Here is a 17,656-nt window from a genome sequence, read left to right on the forward strand (position 1 = left end):
TCTTAGAGCAAGAGGGAAGAATGAGTAGCATGGGGATGCCCTCCTCCTTCTCCAGAGGAGACCCATCATTTCCAAGATATGGGCAAACTGCTATGCAGCAACACTTAAGTCACTACAATCACAAGGCATGGCTCCTGGTTCAATTCTTTTCTTTTTATTTCTTTTTTTCTTGCTCCCTAAGATTGAAAGCTCTTACCTCCCACGGCACCTTCTCTTCAGGTACTGGAAAGCGGACAGCAGTGGAACTGGGATAAGAGAAGTTCCTGGCGCTCACGTGGTATAGAGCTTGAAAAGTTTCTGAGCCCTCCTCTTCAAGGTACTCCTTCATCTTGGGAGTTCTGCTGGGGACTAGGACAAACCAAATACCTTGAACGCATGCCACGTAATCAACCTCATTGTGCTCTTTTTCTGAACCTCTCTGAATGCTGGCTGACAGAAATGAGCTTGCTAAGCATTAGCTTGGCAATTCTTAGGTAATAAACCCAGCTGTGTCTGCAGGTAGAACAGACTATTAGACTGAGCCAACATGGCAATACTCGGCTAACAGGTACAAGTGCATATGGGGGTAGAATCCCACAGAAGGATCCTTGATAGTGGTAACTCTTGGGGCCATCACTGCCACATGGTCTCTTACTGCTGCATGTTCTAGGACCAGTCACCCACAAAAGGGGCTGTCTAGTCCTGAAGCCCTTTGCAAGGAAAAGCTGGCAGCTCTCCAACTTAAGCAGCCTCCACACTGGGTTCTTTGAGAAGCCTGGCTTGCCACGTCACGATGGGGACTCTCTCTATAGGGTCCTGGAGCTGATTTCAGGGCTCTTATTTTCTGGTGGCTTTCACACGTGTGTGGGTTTTCATGGTTTCCCTGTTGCTGGTGCAGCTGCATATAAAGCGCAGCAGCAACAGGGCTTCCACATGGCAGGTTTCTCTGCAGTGTTCCTGCCCCCCAGCTCCCCCAGAAGTGGTCACTTCCCATCCCAGGGGCCACAATTTTTTTTTTTTTAAAAAATCAGCACTAGAATATTGTTATATCGACATACTGTTGTCAACCATAAGTGTAGCAGGTTCTCTAAATTCTCAGCTTTCATTTTTTTACAAAATAAGTCTCTAGCCGTTTCCCCTTGCGAAGATACGCCTTTCCCCTTATATCTCTGCATAGTAAGGGCATAAAGACTTACTTTAAAAAAAATAAAAGCTGAGAATGTAGAAAAGCTGCTACACCTCTCATTACAACAGTATATTAATATAACAATATTCTAGTGCTTTTATTTAAAAATCCCCCCCCCACCCCGCCGTGGCAGTGGGAGGAAACCACTGCTGTGGAGAATGGGGAAAAGGCTGCCATGGGGTCCAGAAAATCTGAATGTTTCCTACCCACACAGAAGCCATCCAGGTTTTACTGCAATCCTTTGCAAAACTTCAAAACAAAGCGGGTTTGAGAAACATTGGGGGAAAGCTGGGGAAACCCCTGGAGGTGCATGAATTAGGGTTGCCAACTCTGGGCTGGGAAATTCCTGGAGATTTGGTATGCCTGGTAAGGGTGGGCATTGGGGAAGGACGTCCTCAGGGTATAAAACTGTAGAGTCCACCCTCCAAAGCAGCCATTTTCTCCTGGAAGATCAGTTGCAATGCCAGGAGATCGCCACACCCCACCTGGAGGCTGACAACCCCTAGCACAAATGCACTACAATGCTGAAAGGAAGCAAGAAAAAAAAAGCCCACTTCCCAAAAGCATTGAACTTGGGGAAGAGAACCCATGTAGAAATGGCCTCTCTCCGCCTGCTCCTCCCTCTTGGGGAAATGTGAGACATAACACAGCTCGCTTGAAGCTTTTCCTGCCACGAGACAATAACTGGCAAGGATGACCCAGCAACAGTGTGTGGAGAGGGGATTGAGGAGAAAGCACAGCTGCCAAAGCAGGACCGTCACCTCACCCCTTCCAGGAGAGTTACAAATGCATGGCATTCATCTCCCACTGAGAGAAAACATACACAGATATAAACACAGAGAGAGCTTTTGTTGTGACAGAGCCATCAAAAGATGGCTTTTTGGAAATTATCTGGCCCGTGTCAAGAGGATGTCCTTGCACAATGCACATTTTAAGAAATGTTTCAGAGGCCACATGGGACCCACTCACTATAGGATGCTGAACACACATATTTGCATATTCAGATGTCAGCAGTGAAAAACAGAAGCAACCTTCAAACAGCTGGGTTTTTTTCCCCATTCTGGTACAAAGGAAGAAGAAACACTCCTCTACATTCTTCTTCTTCAACCATTCATAAAAGGCTCAAGAGTCGGGCAAAAAAACAACCTGACTGTATTAGGGATTGTGGTGAGAGAATATCAGGTCATGCCACCTCAACAGGTCTACACCCTGCAGTATATTTTGCACTCAGATTCTCATGCCTAAATATGCAAGATAAACAGCTCACATTAAGGGCACATGAAGAGTCTATAATGCAAACTGCTTGTTTCCAAAATACTTACAAACAACAACAGGAAAGGGATCATGCTCCTAAGGACCAAATTCAGAGAATTCTGAGGGCTAAAAAAAAGACGGCGAAGGTCACAGATCACAGTCCATCTATAAAAGATAAACTGCAATTGCGTGCAGCCACAGTTTGGATTAAGACCACGCAGGGAAGGGAGAGGGAATTTAACCTTTCCCCTGCTCAGTATCATGAATTGCCACCATGCTGTTACTAATGTTTGACAAGAAAAAAAGACATGCTCTTTAAAAACCCAGATTTTTTCCCTTTTAAAATGCTAATAAGAGCTTGGGTCCCCTTACAGGAGGTTGAAGGGTCTCCCCTTCTTGTGTGGCTGTGCAACTGAACCTTTAAAAACAGCCAAAGATCTGTGACCTACATTGTATCTGTTTTGGCCCCCAGAGGGAAAGCAGCAAGGTGAGCTGTGGAAGCAATGAGAGAGGTATGTATTTTGTATGTAGGTACTGGAACTGAAGTACCTTTAAGAAGTGTCCCACATGCTTACATGCTTGCAGTCAGACATACCCATAATGGGAGCATCGTCCTCCGATCCAAACCCACTACTACAAAGTGAGTGAACAATCCATTGCAAGGCCTTTGTAGACTGGAGCATCTAGAGATCAAATCAAACCAGTTAGAGATCAAATCAAATCTAACCAGCCTCCACAGGAGAAGAAAGAAGAAGATAGTTGTTGAGGGACTCTACATCCCATGAAGGAACTTGGGCATACACTTTATTTGGGGAAGGGGTTGTTCAGGAAACATTTTCTAAAGCTGGAGATCATCCAAATGGGGTTTCCCTTGGAGAGTAGTCTCTCTGCCACAGGTGTTAGTTAAGCATGTGAACAAAAAACTCATTTTACTTCTTGTCTCTTTGGTACTTAAAGGATACAGAAAAGCTGGAATTTAGGGATTTGGAGAGAGTCTTTGTACAAAACACGTCAAGTTATGGAGCAAGTAGGTGGCTCATAAGATAGGGTCATTTGACCCAAGTTTGCTCCCTACCCATTCTGGCTCTCAGACCAGGTTAGCTTCTTCCCAGATGGAACCCACCCTCCATATGAGCTTTCAGCTTTCCTTAGATGGACTAGTGTGAGTGGCCACCTTGGAAGTCTGCCTTACCTGCTCCTCCAGATATGCTAGCCTCTGCTCCACCAGCCCTGTCCTTTTCACCTGAGTGAGGTCCAGTGTTTCTGCCAGGACATCCACCCTAAAAAAGAGATTTTAGTTCAGTGGGTGGCCAAGGTATCAGGTTCTGTGGAAAGCTGCCAGGTTCTCTCAGCTTTCTTTTGGGGGATAAGCTATGGCCCCATTCAGGATGTCCTCCTGTCATTCCACTCAGGCACACCCATCCCTCAGCTTTCACCTGTACTAAACTGGTGTGTGGGCTGACAGGGGTAGTGTGGGAGTTGTAGTGAAGGACTTGGAGTGGTGACAAGGCATGAGCTAGCAGAGCCACTGAACCCTCCTGAACACCATGAAGCTGCCTTATACCGAATCAGACCCTCGGTCCATCAAAGTCAGTATTGTCTACTCAGACCTGCAGCGGCTCTCCAGGGTCTCGGGCAGAGGTCTTTCACATCATCTACTTGCCTCGTCCCTTTAACTGGAGATGCCGGGTATTGAACCTGGGACCTTTTGAATGCCAAGCAGATGTTCTACCACTGAGCCACTGCCTCTCCCCTAAGCTCTTTTGAGTGATGCTGTTATGGGACTTGGAGCTCGTCAGCCAGTTGATCTGGTCTCAGCGACAGATGACTTAGTCTAGGAAAAGCAGCCCTCACCTATTGGCAATGTCCTGGATCGTCTGTTCAGTGTTCTGTTTCTGCTGGCACTGCCGGTGCTGCAAATAGTTTTCTTTCAGGTACATCTCCCAAGACAAGAGTGACGTCTCTTCATTCTTTTCGAGTTTCTCTTCTGTGGGCCAAATCAAACAGATGAGGGAAGGAACAGGAAAAGGGAGGCAGATGAAATGGTTGGAAGGTCTAGCCAGCCAAGTGACGAAAAGGGGGCATGCACGGACAGAGGTTGCCTGTGAGTTCTTCTTTGAGTCAATCAAGCCTTGCTGCCTCTGTGCTCGGTTGTGTTCAGTGCATCTCCCTCTGTACTCCTTGGAAGGCGGCGAGCTACGTGGGCCCATCATCTGGTGCCACGGGTAGCTCAAAGTTAAAAATTGCAGAGTGAATTGACTGCTAAGCAGCACAAGCCAATACAGAGGAATTTTGTTTCCTGCCCACCCAACTACTCAGGGAGAACATGGGGAGGGGGGAATAAGAAGCTGAGAAAAGCCGAATGCAGAGAATTTTGTAACCAAGGAAGCTGCAGTGACAGAATGGAGCTTCTTGAAAAGCCTGACACTGGAACTGTGAGGGTGTTACTCCCACCAAAAGGGATAATGTCTCAGCCAGAAAGGATGCCTTCCTCCACTGATACAGAATCTCTTTTCCAATTTCCTCCTGCTCCCATTCCATCCAGGATCAGTGAATGCCCCATCACCATAACAAGGGCCCAAATGACCACGTGATCGCATTTCGTCCCACAGGCCAAAGTGATCCCCAGCACTGTTTCAATGAGACCCCATACAACAAAGCTTCTTACTGAGCTGCTTGTGACGGGTGGCTGGCTTCCGGAGAAGTACCCGCTTGACAAAAAGCTGCAAGTGGTTGATGAGGATGAAGGGTGGTGGAGCAGGAGGCCTGCCGTGGTACTCCTCAATCAGGTCATGACGCTGAAACTTCCAGATGTGATCTGTGTGCTCCTGCACCTGTTGGAATGTGTAGCTGGGACAGAAAGAGACAGGAAGGTGAGCTCTACCACCCTCTGCTTGTAATCTAAGTATCCCACCTGTACCCAGGGACAGGGGTAGTCCTCCCCTAAATATCCTGGCAGTAGGAGTGGATGGGCAAAGTCTCGCGGAAGCACATTCCCACTGAGATTACTGGAAGAATTTACAGTATCGATGAGATATCGGCTCAGCATGCGGCAGCAGTGAAAAGGGCAAATTCTATGCTAGGAATTATTAGGAAAGGGACTGAAAACCAGTGTGGTATGGTTAAGGCGTTGGACTAGGATCAGGGAGACCCACCTTTGAATCCCTGCTCTGCCATGGAAGCTTGTTGGTTAACCTTGGGCCAGTCACACGCACTCAGCATAACCTACCTCAGAGTTGCTGTGAGGATAAAATGGAGGCGAGGAGAACAATGCAAGCCACCATTGGGGAGAACGTTAGGGTAGAAATGAAGTCAGTAAGTAAAATTAAATGGCCAGTATCATAATGCCCTTGTATAGAATTATGTTGTAGCCATATTTGGAATACTGTATTGGTTGCTGTATCTCAAAAAGGATACTGCAGCACTGGGGGGGGGGGATATTTATTTATTTAAACCATTTCTGGGTACAAGATCTGCTCTTGTTCTCTTTTTGGAAAATCACTGCAAGACTAACTGATTCCCCTGAAGAAACCGCTTGGCAAAACACATAGGGGATTTGGGGGGATTTTAACTGGGCAACAGAATCAGGACAAACAAAAGAAAGTACTTAGGGCCACAAGCTGTAGTTTGGCTATCTTTAAAAGGGGATTAGTCAAATTCATGGAGGGTGGATCCACCATCAATGGCTATTAGCCAAGAAGAGTAAATGGAACCTCCATATTCAGAGGAAGTAACCTCTGAATACAAGAACAGGATGGCAACAACAGGAAGAGGCCTTGGCTGCTGTGCCCAGTTCGCAGGTTTTCCAGGAGCATCTGGTTGGCCACTGGGTGAAACAGGATGTTTACTAGATGGAGCATAGGTTTCAACCAGCATGGCTGTGCTCATGTTCTCAGTTTATAGAAAGGCAAATTGGATTTACCAGGACAAAATTTCTTCTCATTGACCTGGTTCTGCTCCGGCCCTAGACTAAATAAGGCAATGCAGAAGCTTTCCAAACTTTGTTCAAGAGGGCTTGCTCTGCCAAGGAGTCTAGCAATGCATCAGAGTTGAACACATGAATACATGAAGCTGCCTTCTACTGAGTCAGACCCTTGGTCCATCAAAGTCAGTATTGTCTACTCAGACCGGCAGCAGCTCTCCAGGGTCTCAGGCTGAGGTCTTTCCCATTACCTACTTTGGCTGGTCCCTTTAACTGGAGATGCTGGGGATTGAACCTGGGACCTTCTGAATGCCAAGCAGATGCTCTACCATTGCGTCACGGCCCCTTCCAAAAAACCTGAACCACAACTAGTGGAGGGGCTCCTCCCAGTTGCAGCCCCACCTTCTTTTCTGGGCCTCAGTCATGGATATCCTCTTCCACTGAGAGAGAACTGCCTGTGACTTCCCTCTAATACTATCTGTGTTTTGTTCAGGTGATGCCCTCAGCCTCTCATTTGATCCAATCCCAGAAGCTCTTTCGGCATCCTGAGTTTATGGTCACCACAAGCAATTGAGCAGATTCAGGAACAGCGATGCATGGCTTCCATTCCCCCCCGCCCCCTTGTCATCTTCAGAACACTCTGTCCTTGAAGGGGAAGTGGGGAGAGGGCAATTACCTGAGATGACACTAAACGTGGAACTCACTTGAACATGGCGATGAGGAGATTGAGGAGGAGAATGTTGGTGAAGAGCAGGTACAGGCACAGCAAGATGACTGTTAGCCATTCGGGGAAGATGGGCTGCTGATTGGCCTCATTGTTCTCAGGGCACTTGGGCTTGTATGGGTCAGTCCCATTCGGGCTGCACTGATCCGGGTTGAAGTTCACTCCTGCCATTAACAAAAACAGAAACCAATGACCGGTAAGTTGTCCCAGCAATAGAAAGGCCAGTCCTTATACTGCTCATTCGGAGTGTTCTGAATTCCCATTTCTATAACAGATAACAACAGGTTCTGTTATTAGAATTTAGGAACATTGGCGGTATTTGGAGAGGTGGAATGAATGACTCAGCCCTGCATGAGCTGACTGGAAAGTTGATGGTACCCAGGCTGTTTCGCAGCATCATTCACTCTCCTTCCTCTCTTAAGAAATAGGCTGCTTCAGAAACCGCTGCTGGAGACAAATCAGAAGAGCTCATCTCCTGGGGATCCGTAGCTGCTCGAAGTGCTATTTATAGCAGCACTCTGAAAACAAGAGCTGAGGAGCACAAAGATGCAGCTGCCCTGCATCTAAGTAAGAAATCTGAGTATGTGTGCGTGTGTACACTTCATGTGACATTTAATTAGGCCAGAACTAGCTCAACCCAGGCAGCTCCCCAGTTTCTCAACATATGGTAACACCATGATTTCTAAAAAACAAAGCACTAGGTAGCCTTTTCAGTCCACAGTCAAATCCAAAAATAGAAGCCATGTAATACCTTTTTCACCAAGACCAACCCAAATGTCACAACACATTGTGCAAGCTTTTGAGTTCTCTACAACTCCACATCAGGGTGGATGTTAAAATAACAAGTGGCGCAAGGCGGGTCATGGTCTTGAGGCCCCTCTGCATCTTAAAGATGAAGGTTTCATATATATATATATATATATATATATATATATATATATATATATCTCTCTCTCTCTCTCTCTCTCTCTCTCTCTCTCTCTCTCTCTCTCTCTCTCTCTCTCTCTCTCTCTCTCTCTCTCTCTCCCCCCCCCCCCCTTAAAGATGAAGGTTTCAGAAGTGCCCCTTGGTAGCTTAGAGTACAAAATAATTCTGTACCATCAATGTAGGAAGGGATCTGCCCAAATATCGTCAAGTAAGAATGGTAAACAACGCCTCGAAAGATCCAGTCCACACGGTTCTCATTATGGATCAGTATGGCTTGCTTGGCCACTCCAAAGGACACAACCCAGACAGCCAAGAGGAAGAGGAAGAAAAAGACGTCCTTCATCTGCAGATCCACAAGAGAACACAGGAATGAAATCATCTTTGCCCAGACAGTGGCTGTTGTCATGGCTCTGGCACCCTCAGCAGAAAATGAAAGGCAGAGCATGCATGCAGCTACAACAGAGCTTCCCCAAATGATGTGTTATCAGTAGCAAGGGCAACTCACCATTCTCTTCACTATGATGATTTTGGGTCCTAAAGTTTTACTGACTGTGAAAATGTGCATCAAACGCAGGCAGAATATAATAAAAGCCAGAGACAATATGATTCTTCCAGGATAGAAAGTGGCTGGGATCCATCTTAGCACAGAGGAAGGAAATGAAAAGCATATTTATTCATTAGGTTCACCATTCAAGGCTCTTCTATATTCAGAGGAAATTACATAAACTTAATCCTGACAAGACGGAGGTGCTCTGGGTTAGTAGAAAGGCAGATCAGGGTCTTGAGATCTCTCTTGTCTTGGATGGGGTTACACTTACCTTGAAAAGCCAGGTTCGCAGCTTTGGAGTGCTGTTCAACATAGCAGTCACCTTAGAAAATCTGATGGATGTTATGGTTCAGAGTGCTTTTGCCCAGCTTTGGCTGGTGCACCAACTGCGCCTGATACTGGCTCAATCTGATCTAGCCACAGTGATCCATGCCTCAGTTACAATTTGTTCTACTTGGGGCTACCCTTGAAGAGGAGTTGGAGGCTGCAGTTAATGCAGAAAGCTGTGGCTAAACTGCTGGTCAGGGCCAGTTACCAGATCATGTGACACCAATAATACAGCAATTACACTGGCTTCCAATCCACTTCCAAGCCCAACTCAAAGTGTGGCTTTTGACCTTTACAGCCCTACCTGGCTTGGGACTGGGATATCTGGAGGACCGTCTTCTCCCTTATGTTCCTGCCTAAGATCACAGGGAGAGGCCCCCTTGACTGTCGCATCAAGTGAAGAAGGAGGAGTAGGAGTTGGTTTTTATATGTCGACTTTCTCTACCTCTTAAGGGAGAATCAAAACAGCTTACAATCACCTTCCCTTCCCCTCCCCACAACAGACACCCTGGGAGGTAGGTGAGGCTGAGAGAGCTTTAAGAGAGCTGTGTCTAGCCCAAGGTCACCCAGTTGGCTTTATGCATAAGAGTGGGGAAACCAACCCGGTTCACCAGATTAGCATCCGACGCTCATGTGGAGGAGTGGGGAATCAAACCTGGTTCTCCAGATTACAGTCCATCGCTCCAAACCACTGCTCTTAACCACTACACCACAATACACCACACTGGCTCATTTTGTGAGTACACGAGAGAGGGGCTTTTCAGTGGCAGCCCCATGATTCTGGAACAACTTCCCCAGGGAGGTACACCTGGCCCCCTCACTCTCAATTTTCAGGAAGGAGTTGAAGGCAGTTTTATTTACGATTGCATTTGACTAATTTAGTTTTTATTTATTGCCAGTCCGGATTGAGATTTCAAATTGTGGCCTTTTAGGTATTTTTATCATTGTTGTTTTATTTACATCGTAAGTGACCCTGAGTTCTATAAGGTAGAAAGGCAGCTAATACACGTTTTAAATAAATATATTAAAATAAAATAAGCATATTTCCAAACACGAGGAGGCTTAATTGCCAAGGGATGCAGATTTCTGCCCCACTGTCCCCTCTGCAGCAACCAACAAAGAAGAATGTGCACGTGCTCTTGCCCCAAACACTCTGTGACCTAAGGTATGTGTAGCTCAGCAGCTGAAAGATGAAAATGGCTCACAAAAACCAGAACAGACCAGGAATAAGGAGGAACTGGACCAAGATTTCCTGGAGTTGGACCTTGAAAAAGCTGCCTGGGAAAAGAGTAGGGTTGCCAACCTCCAGGTGGGGCCTGCAGTTCTTCTGGAATTTCAACTGATCTCCAGGCTACAGAGATCAGTTGCCCTAGAGAAAATGGCAGCTTCTATGATATACCATAGATTCTAATTCTCTCCTCTACAGGCATCGCCCCAAATCTCCAGGCTGGAGCTGGCAACCCTAGAAAAGAGTCATGGGAGAGGCAAAAGAACTGGGTGACTTCATCAGCAATTCCAGTCCCTGCCAGCTGATGGAGGAGTCCATCAAGGGAAACTGCAGCTTGGTGGGTATCAGCTTGATATAAATGTAGTTTCCCCACAAGGGAAGCCAGAAGCAGAAGCCCCAAGCAACCACACCAAAGTAAAGGAGGCAAAAACCAAAGGCAGATGCAACCCTGATGTCCAGGCACCTGGAAACCTAAGGAGTGGACAAAAAAGGACCCGCACATTGCTGAACATTTTCAGGAGACCCCACCATTCTTAAAAACAAAACAAACAAATGAACACACACGCTGCTGTGACGCCTGAAAATACCCCGTTCTTTTCACTTCTTACAAAAAGTACTTTAATAGCACTGCACAGTAACTCACCTGCACATCAGTCCAGCCATAAAGATGAAGATGGCACAAAGATCCAATTTGTTCCAGAAATCATTGAGATACAGGGAAACCATTTTCAGGAAGCCAAACCCATCAGGATCATAAAAAAGCTGAGAGAAGAGGAGTGGTTTTGCTGGGTCAATAAAGCCGTTGTTATTAGGGCTTCCTAAACAGAAATTGATTGCTCAGTGGCCCCTAAAGCATGGAAGCAGACTACAGCGATTAACGGGATCATATTACACATTTCCACCAAATAAAGCAGAAGCAGAAGCCATCCTAGAAAAACTGGGGGGAAATGTGTGTCTGCCTTAACTCCGCAAGTTTTTGCTGAGACTTACTTCAGATTACCAGGATTTTTTAAAATACAAGTTGGATACATATCTAAGCAGTAAAACAGAATGCCCAGTAAAATGTCATGAAGTTTTGGCTCCTTGTTGCCTCTTCCCACCAAGTAATATGAAAAAAACCCTAAACCTATGAAAGTCAGTCTGAGGCAGTCACAAAGAGGTAACTTCAGTGTAAAACAAATTTCGCTTCAGCATCTGATGTCGCGCTTAACATACAAAAGCTTACGCTGAACTCAATTCAATTAAGTCTATGGAGATGTTAATGCAGTAATATTTAGAGATTCCAGTCAGGTGTGAAAATCACAGCTTCAAACAGTCCTAGAAATCAAATGATCCAATTCATATTCCTTAAAAAAAAGTCTGCATACTTTTGGGATGGAAGGATATCTATTGATTCAGAATATATAGAACTGGTAGTAATGCTTGCCGTCCCTGACCCTGATCAGGAGTAATTAATGAGAGGACCCAAAGACCATATTTCACAATGGCAGGGAACTCATTAATAAGTGCTGTGGTACAGGATCTGTAACAGTGCAATCCTAAACAATGTTATTCTCTTCTAAGCCCATTAAGTTCAGTGGACTGAACAGTGCTTAGGACTGCATTGTAAAAAAGTAAAAATAAATAAATGCCATTATAAAACTCTAAACGTTCTAAAAATGACACAAGCAAGAGAGAGGGAGGAACAGTGTGCTGATGGTCTCTAGAGATGGCAGAGGCACTGACCAGTAGATGCCCTTGTCAATCAAACGCAATGTTTGTGATATTGCAGCAGATGTATTATACGGAGGGCATTTTTCATTGACAGAATACTACAGTTTATTTCTAGGAAAATGCAACTTCTTTGCAAAGAGCATGGTAGCTAAGGGAATGCAATTTAGTTCCAGGAACAATCACAAATTCCCTGCACAACAAAACAATCGTTTAGGGAAGGCCCTAAACCTGAGGCAGCAGCCCCCAGAAGCCAGAGTGCGCTCTTTTTCAACGGCACCGTTACCAGTGAGTCTCACGTGCTCGGCACAGCCAGTACCTGCCGCGTTTCCTCACACACCAGGGAGAAGAGCCAAAAATAGATGACATACTCCCGCCAGGATGGGACTGGCTGAAAATCAACCATCAACACGTAGGCAAAGAGCCAGAGGAAGCTGAAGTAGGACAGAATATTGAGGTGGAAGATGACCACGGGAGCAGTGAAGAAGGCTCGGAAGCGAGTCAGGCAGCTCATTGGCTGGAGCCTCTTCTCCCTGCGGAACGGAAGGAAGTGGGAAAGAACGGCGTGAGCAGAGATGGCTGCGACAGGGATTTCACATTTTGCATGAGTCTGCAGTATCTAGCTATCTGTGGTATGTGGTCAGAGATGATGTGCTAATACATGTTGTTCATGTATTAGAATGATTTCACCAAAACTAATTTGGAAACAGATGAGTCTAAGGTGGAGGGAGGACATTGCTGGAAAATGTGGGCTGCTTCACCCATGATACCCATTTTTCCTGCATAGGTGTCACTACCAAAAACATTATAAGTATGTCTACTTTGCTGTATGCACATGCATTAGAAATAAATACACTGCTAATCATGATTTCTCTAGCAATTTTTGCTTGGTAATTAGCAGCGTGTTCCAGGCTGAAGTGCCCTACATATTTTTTTTTTAGTTTTTCACGCTGAGCTTCATTCAGGAAATGACTGCAAAGCCGGCGTATACCTGCTTTGTATTTCTCAAGAGCCCCTTTAACGCGACCTTTTGTGTTTGCTCCACCCTGCCTCGAAGAATCCCCTCAAGGAAGCATACAAAATCACAGCCACGTGTTAACTATGCAAACAGCAGTTGCCAATGGAAAGAACGAAGGAGCAGGCGAGTTGGGGAGTGGTGTGGAATTTCTCCGTTTGTGTCAGGACTGTGAACAGGCATTTTAAAGGTCGCATTTAAAAAAAGAGCTTTGAGCGACCATCAAAATTGAGCCTGCATAAATGGCCTCTATCTTTCTACACATAATACTCCCTTATACTGAATCAGACCATATCAAGGTCAGTCCTGTCTACTCTGACTGGCAACAGCTCTTCTGGGTCTTAGGTAAAGTCCTTTCACATCACTTACCACTATTTGATCCTTTTTACTTGACTTGCTGGGGATTGAACCTGGGACCTTGCAAAGCAAATCCTCTACCACTGAGCCACAGCTCCTTCATCCAGGCATTGAGAAGGACTAATAAAAGGACATTATGTGTAGCTGGTATCCCATCAGTCTGCTGTCTTGCACACATGCACACAAACCAACATGAAAGCTTAACATTGTGAAGCCAAGCCCTGCAAATACCTGAATGTGATGAGGCCAGTATAGAGCAGGGGGAAGAATAGCATGCCCAGGATGACCCGACAGATTCCATTATCCACACTCATCTTCCCCCACCAGACTTTGGTTAAGAAGGCCTGCAAAGGGGAGAGGAGTATTGTGAGAACAACGTACAACACAGGCTGGGGCATGCTTCTGTGTCCTGTACAAGGTGGCAGACAGAAGGTGAAGGATGGGGTGCTCTTTCTGTAGAGAGGACAGCAGACACCATTCCATGCCTGAGGTCGCTGTGGGTTTCATGACACAGAATAAAGTGACAACCTAAAAGACCCCCAAACGGCTCTAGAGGAGAGGTGTGTTCTAGCCATGGCTGAGTAAGGCCAGGTCCTCAGCTCTGCCCTCCCTTGTGGTCCAGCACAAGCACACAGCTAAGATGCTTGACTTGACTACTGTGCCTGGCTACATTATTCCAATCTGGGACTATGGGGGGTTCATAGTAACCCTTTTCTCTGGTGATGACTGCAGCTGCTCACAGGAATATGGCTACAGTGTGTGTACAAGAATTCGTGGTGGTGAGAGGATCACCATTTTGTGATCTTTTTTTCATGAGCACTCCAAAAGGCTCATTTTCCCGCCTTGAAACCTTGCTGGGGGAAAAACTGCAAGAAGCAAGTGTAAACTGAGGTGACTCAAGAGGAGGTCCTCTATCACTAGAGGACACACACTGTTTTTAATTCGAAAGGGAAAAGGGATGAGAAGGCTTGCTTCCCTTCAACCATGTGGTTAGTGCTGGTGGAAGGAAGGAAGGAAGGAAGGAAGGAAGGAAGGAAGGAAGGAAGGAAGGAAGGAAGGAAGGAAGGAAGGAAGGAAGGAAGGAAGAAAGAAAGAAAGAAAGAAAGAAAGAAAGAAAGAAAGAAAGAAAGAAAGAAAGGAAGGAAGGAAGGAAGGAAGGAAGGAAGGAAGGAAGGAAGGAAGGAAGGAAGGAAGGAAGGAAGGAAGGAAGGAAGGAAGGAAGGAAGGAAGGAAGGAAGGAAGGAAGGAAGGAAGGAAGAAAGAAAGAAAGAAAGAAAGAAAGAAAGAAAGAAAGAAAGAAAGAAAGAAAGAAAGAAAGAAAGAAAGAAAGAAAGAAAGAAAGAAAGAAAGAAGCCACTCAGTATTTCACTTCATTTACCTTCTTCATGAAACAGCAGCAAAAGTGACTGGGGAGCTCTTATGAGGCAAAAGATAGGCAAGCAAGGTTCTGAAGTAGCAGCAATTTGTGGGAACTCAACGGGAGAGTGACTTTTTCTTTCCCTAGAGAAGCAGCAGCAGAAGCAGTGGTGGTGGAAAGCGTTCTTTACATGGAAAGAGTCCCTCCACCAGCAGCATAGCTATCCCTTCTGGAAAAGGCATGGGGATGACCTTAATTCTCAGTCCCCACTGAACTGGGTTTGCTCTTGCACAGTAACAGTAAAACAACACTGCTTTTTGGGGTTGTCATCTGGAAACACCCCAAGAAAGCGAATCACACCTGGATGCCCCCATGAGACACAAACTTCATATTTTTGGCCTCCAGGGCTAGCTGCAGGCAGGTGGTTTTGCCCCAAGCATCTGAGATACGGATCAGGAGCTTCTGGGCTCTTTCCTCATCCTTCCGGTAGCATTCAGTGAAAACACCTAGAAAAGCAACCGGGGTTAGAGACATTAATTAGTGTCACGGCATCTTCCATCTTCACATGGACTTTCAGCATGAGCATAGCCTGGGTTGCCTATGTACAAACACCACACAGTGTGTAGACACAGAGGCAGAGGACACAACCCTGGTGTGTAGCTGGAATGGAAGGAAATAAAGTGGGAAAGGAGGGCACCCAAAGATAGAAGATAGATAGGTAGGAGATGGGCTTAAGAGCCTAACCACATGACACATTTACCCCAGATATGCCTCCAGATTATTTTGGCATATGTGTTCTGGGAGTCCATGCCTCCTTGTGCTGTAGTTCTAATTGACATTGTAACCATAGCATGTGGAGAGAGGATTCTTAAGCCTTCCTCCAAGTGCCACTTTCCCAACCTGAAATGGCCCCAGGTAAGCACTACTTGCCCTATTGGGGGTAGGGGCTCCATGTATGCTGTTGGGGTATTGCAGTTTTCCTCAAAAGGGCAAACAGGGGGTCCCTGGGACCATTTCAGGTCAGGTAACCAGCACAGTGGGAGAAGAAGCAGGAGCCTCCTTGCTTGTACACTGTGGTCCCAATCCAGATTGTGCCCCCTGAGTGCCCAGAAACTGAGTTCCCAGCAGGGAACTTGCAATGAACATCCAATTGAAAGTCCTTAGGATGGACCTGGGCATGACCCAATAACTGTGTAACATGTAGTTAAGCCTTATTGCACTCTGGCTTCTGAGTGCTGATTCCAGTGTTCACCTGTGGTTGAGAGCATTGCTGAACAAGCGACTACATAAAACTTGCCACATTTCAGGCTGAATCAAATCCCTGGGATCTATATGGCTGCAATTGTGCTCCAGTTTTTGTGTGTGAGATAATGTCACAGGGGAAGGAATTCTAGGGCAGGATTGAGCAAGTTGCTCTCTAAAATGATGCTTGGGCTGGGAGTCGCATGAGGCCAATGCAGTAAAGAGGGTGGTATAGGAACGAAACAGTCTGGGAGAAGGCAGCACGGAAGCAGGAGACCGGAGTTGTTATTCGGCCCATACCTGACTCCAAACAACCCCAGCCCTGACTCACCAATGGCTCGGTGCTCATATTCCTCTGCCAAGGTCAGCATTTCCTCTGTGCTGTCAGTGTCATCTTCCTCTTTGGACAACTCCTTCAGTATCTTGCTGCAGGCCAAAGCTGCTGCAATGCAGTCCTGACTCTGCAGCAAAAGAACTCCGATTAGCAAGAACATGATACTCCTTCTGACCCTGGGTTGACAGGGTACCTTTCTGCAGTCCTGGCTTTTGGAAGGCAGGTTGTTCTTTCAGTGCAGATCACCCTTCCTGCTCCCAGTCTGCCAGCACCGTAGCAATTCCCTGCTTCCTACCAACTTCTCTATGCCCTGCTTATGGTCTTGTTCAGTGGCAGGCAACCCCTACTGTGTGTGGCCAATCAGTGGCACACCAGGCTGGTTCCCTGCTCAAGCAGCCAAGGTGAAACCCTGACATTCTAGCAGCACTGCTGGGGCACAATGTGCTCTTTCTGTCTGGACAAGTAAATAGCTATGCATTTTTATTTTGCTCTTCTGCCAAGGGGTTCAGGACATAGTACATAGCTCTTCCCTGCTCATTTACCCTACAACAACCCTTTCTGGTAGAACAAGCAAAGAGAGTGACTGGACAACTTCAGTGACCTAAGGTCACCCAATAAGCCTTGGCAACATAGGGATTTAAACTCAGATCTTGCAGGTCCTGATCCAACTCTGACAACCACTACATCACACAGACTATCATCCAACCCTTTTTCCATCATTGTCTCTTCCCCTGCAGCAGTGCAATGATATATTCATATGCAGAGATGGGGTGGTGGTGGCACTCAGACCAAACAGGTTGCCTACCCTCATCTAGTTCACACAGATGTGGTAAACATGTGTCTGTTCTGTTCTACAAGTCCTCTTCATAATAACATCACATCACATAACCTGAGTATTTCTCAATACAAACCAACAAACCAACAGCCCCCTGCATGCAGAAATCTAGCAAGTCAGAAAGAACTTTCTCCTTGACAACTAGCTGACCATACCCTTCCTGGTTACTTAAATCTGTTGGGGGGTGGGAGGGTGGCTAACTGGGTCCAAGAGGTAGTTAATGCCTCCTTAAGAGAGGGGGTAATCACCCCATTCTTGAAACAAGCTTTGGCATATCCACATCTAACAAAGCCTACCCTGAACCCAGGAGCTCTCAATAATTATTGACGAGTCTCAAATGTTCCATTCCTGCGCAAGATTATGTAATGGGTAGTGATTGGATAGCTTCAAGCTTTCCTGGATGAGGCAAATTGTTTTGATCCTTTTCAGTATGGTTTCAGGCCTGGTTATGGGACTGAAACAGCCTTGGTCGCCCTGGTGGATGACTTGCACCAGGAGATGGACACATGGACGGACTCTTTTGATTCTCCTGGACCTCTCAGTGGCTTTTGATACTATAGGTCATGGTATCCTTCTGGACCACCTATTTGGGCTGGGATTGGAAGGCACCGTTCTGCAGTGGTTCCGGTTCTACCTGAAGGGTAGGCTTCAGAAGGTGATGCTGGGGGACTGCTGCTGAGCTCTTTGTGTCTGGCCTTGGACTGTACGGGGT

At 46.3% G+C, this 17,656-nt stretch overlaps 1 protein-coding gene across 1 annotated transcript in view; it reads right to left on the reverse strand.

Annotated features, from left to right (window-relative positions):
• Positions 1–196: 196 nt before the first annotated feature.
• The window catches only part of LOC130493038 (transient receptor potential cation channel subfamily M member 2-like), a gene marked incomplete at its 3' end in the record, with an annotated part of 36,435 nt that continues 18,975 nt past the window's right edge, over positions 197–17,656 (reverse strand). The window contains exons 12-24 of the mRNA XM_056866812.1: positions 16,107–16,236; positions 14,894–15,039; positions 13,408–13,520; positions 12,124–12,337; positions 10,738–10,856; positions 8,498–8,630; positions 8,164–8,335; positions 7,046–7,229; positions 5,088–5,269; positions 4,274–4,406; positions 3,612–3,699; positions 3,015–3,102; positions 197–348 (exon numbers count right to left, since the gene is read on the reverse strand). Of these exons, the coding sequence (XP_056722790.1) occupies positions 197–348; positions 3,015–3,102; positions 3,612–3,699; positions 4,274–4,406; positions 5,088–5,269; positions 7,046–7,229; positions 8,164–8,335; positions 8,498–8,630; positions 10,738–10,856; positions 12,124–12,337; positions 13,408–13,520; positions 14,894–15,039; positions 16,107–16,236 (1,854 nt within the window). The remainder of the gene's footprint in view (positions 349–3,014; positions 3,103–3,611; positions 3,700–4,273; positions 4,407–5,087; positions 5,270–7,045; positions 7,230–8,163; positions 8,336–8,497; positions 8,631–10,737; positions 10,857–12,123; positions 12,338–13,407; positions 13,521–14,893; positions 15,040–16,106; positions 16,237–17,656) is intronic.

Source organism: Euleptes europaea, unplaced genomic scaffold (genome assembly GCF_029931775.1).
Source record: "Euleptes europaea isolate rEulEur1 unplaced genomic scaffold, rEulEur1.hap1 H_5, whole genome shotgun sequence".
NCBI classification, from domain to species: Eukaryota; Metazoa; Chordata; class Lepidosauria; order Squamata; family Sphaerodactylidae; genus Euleptes; species Euleptes europaea.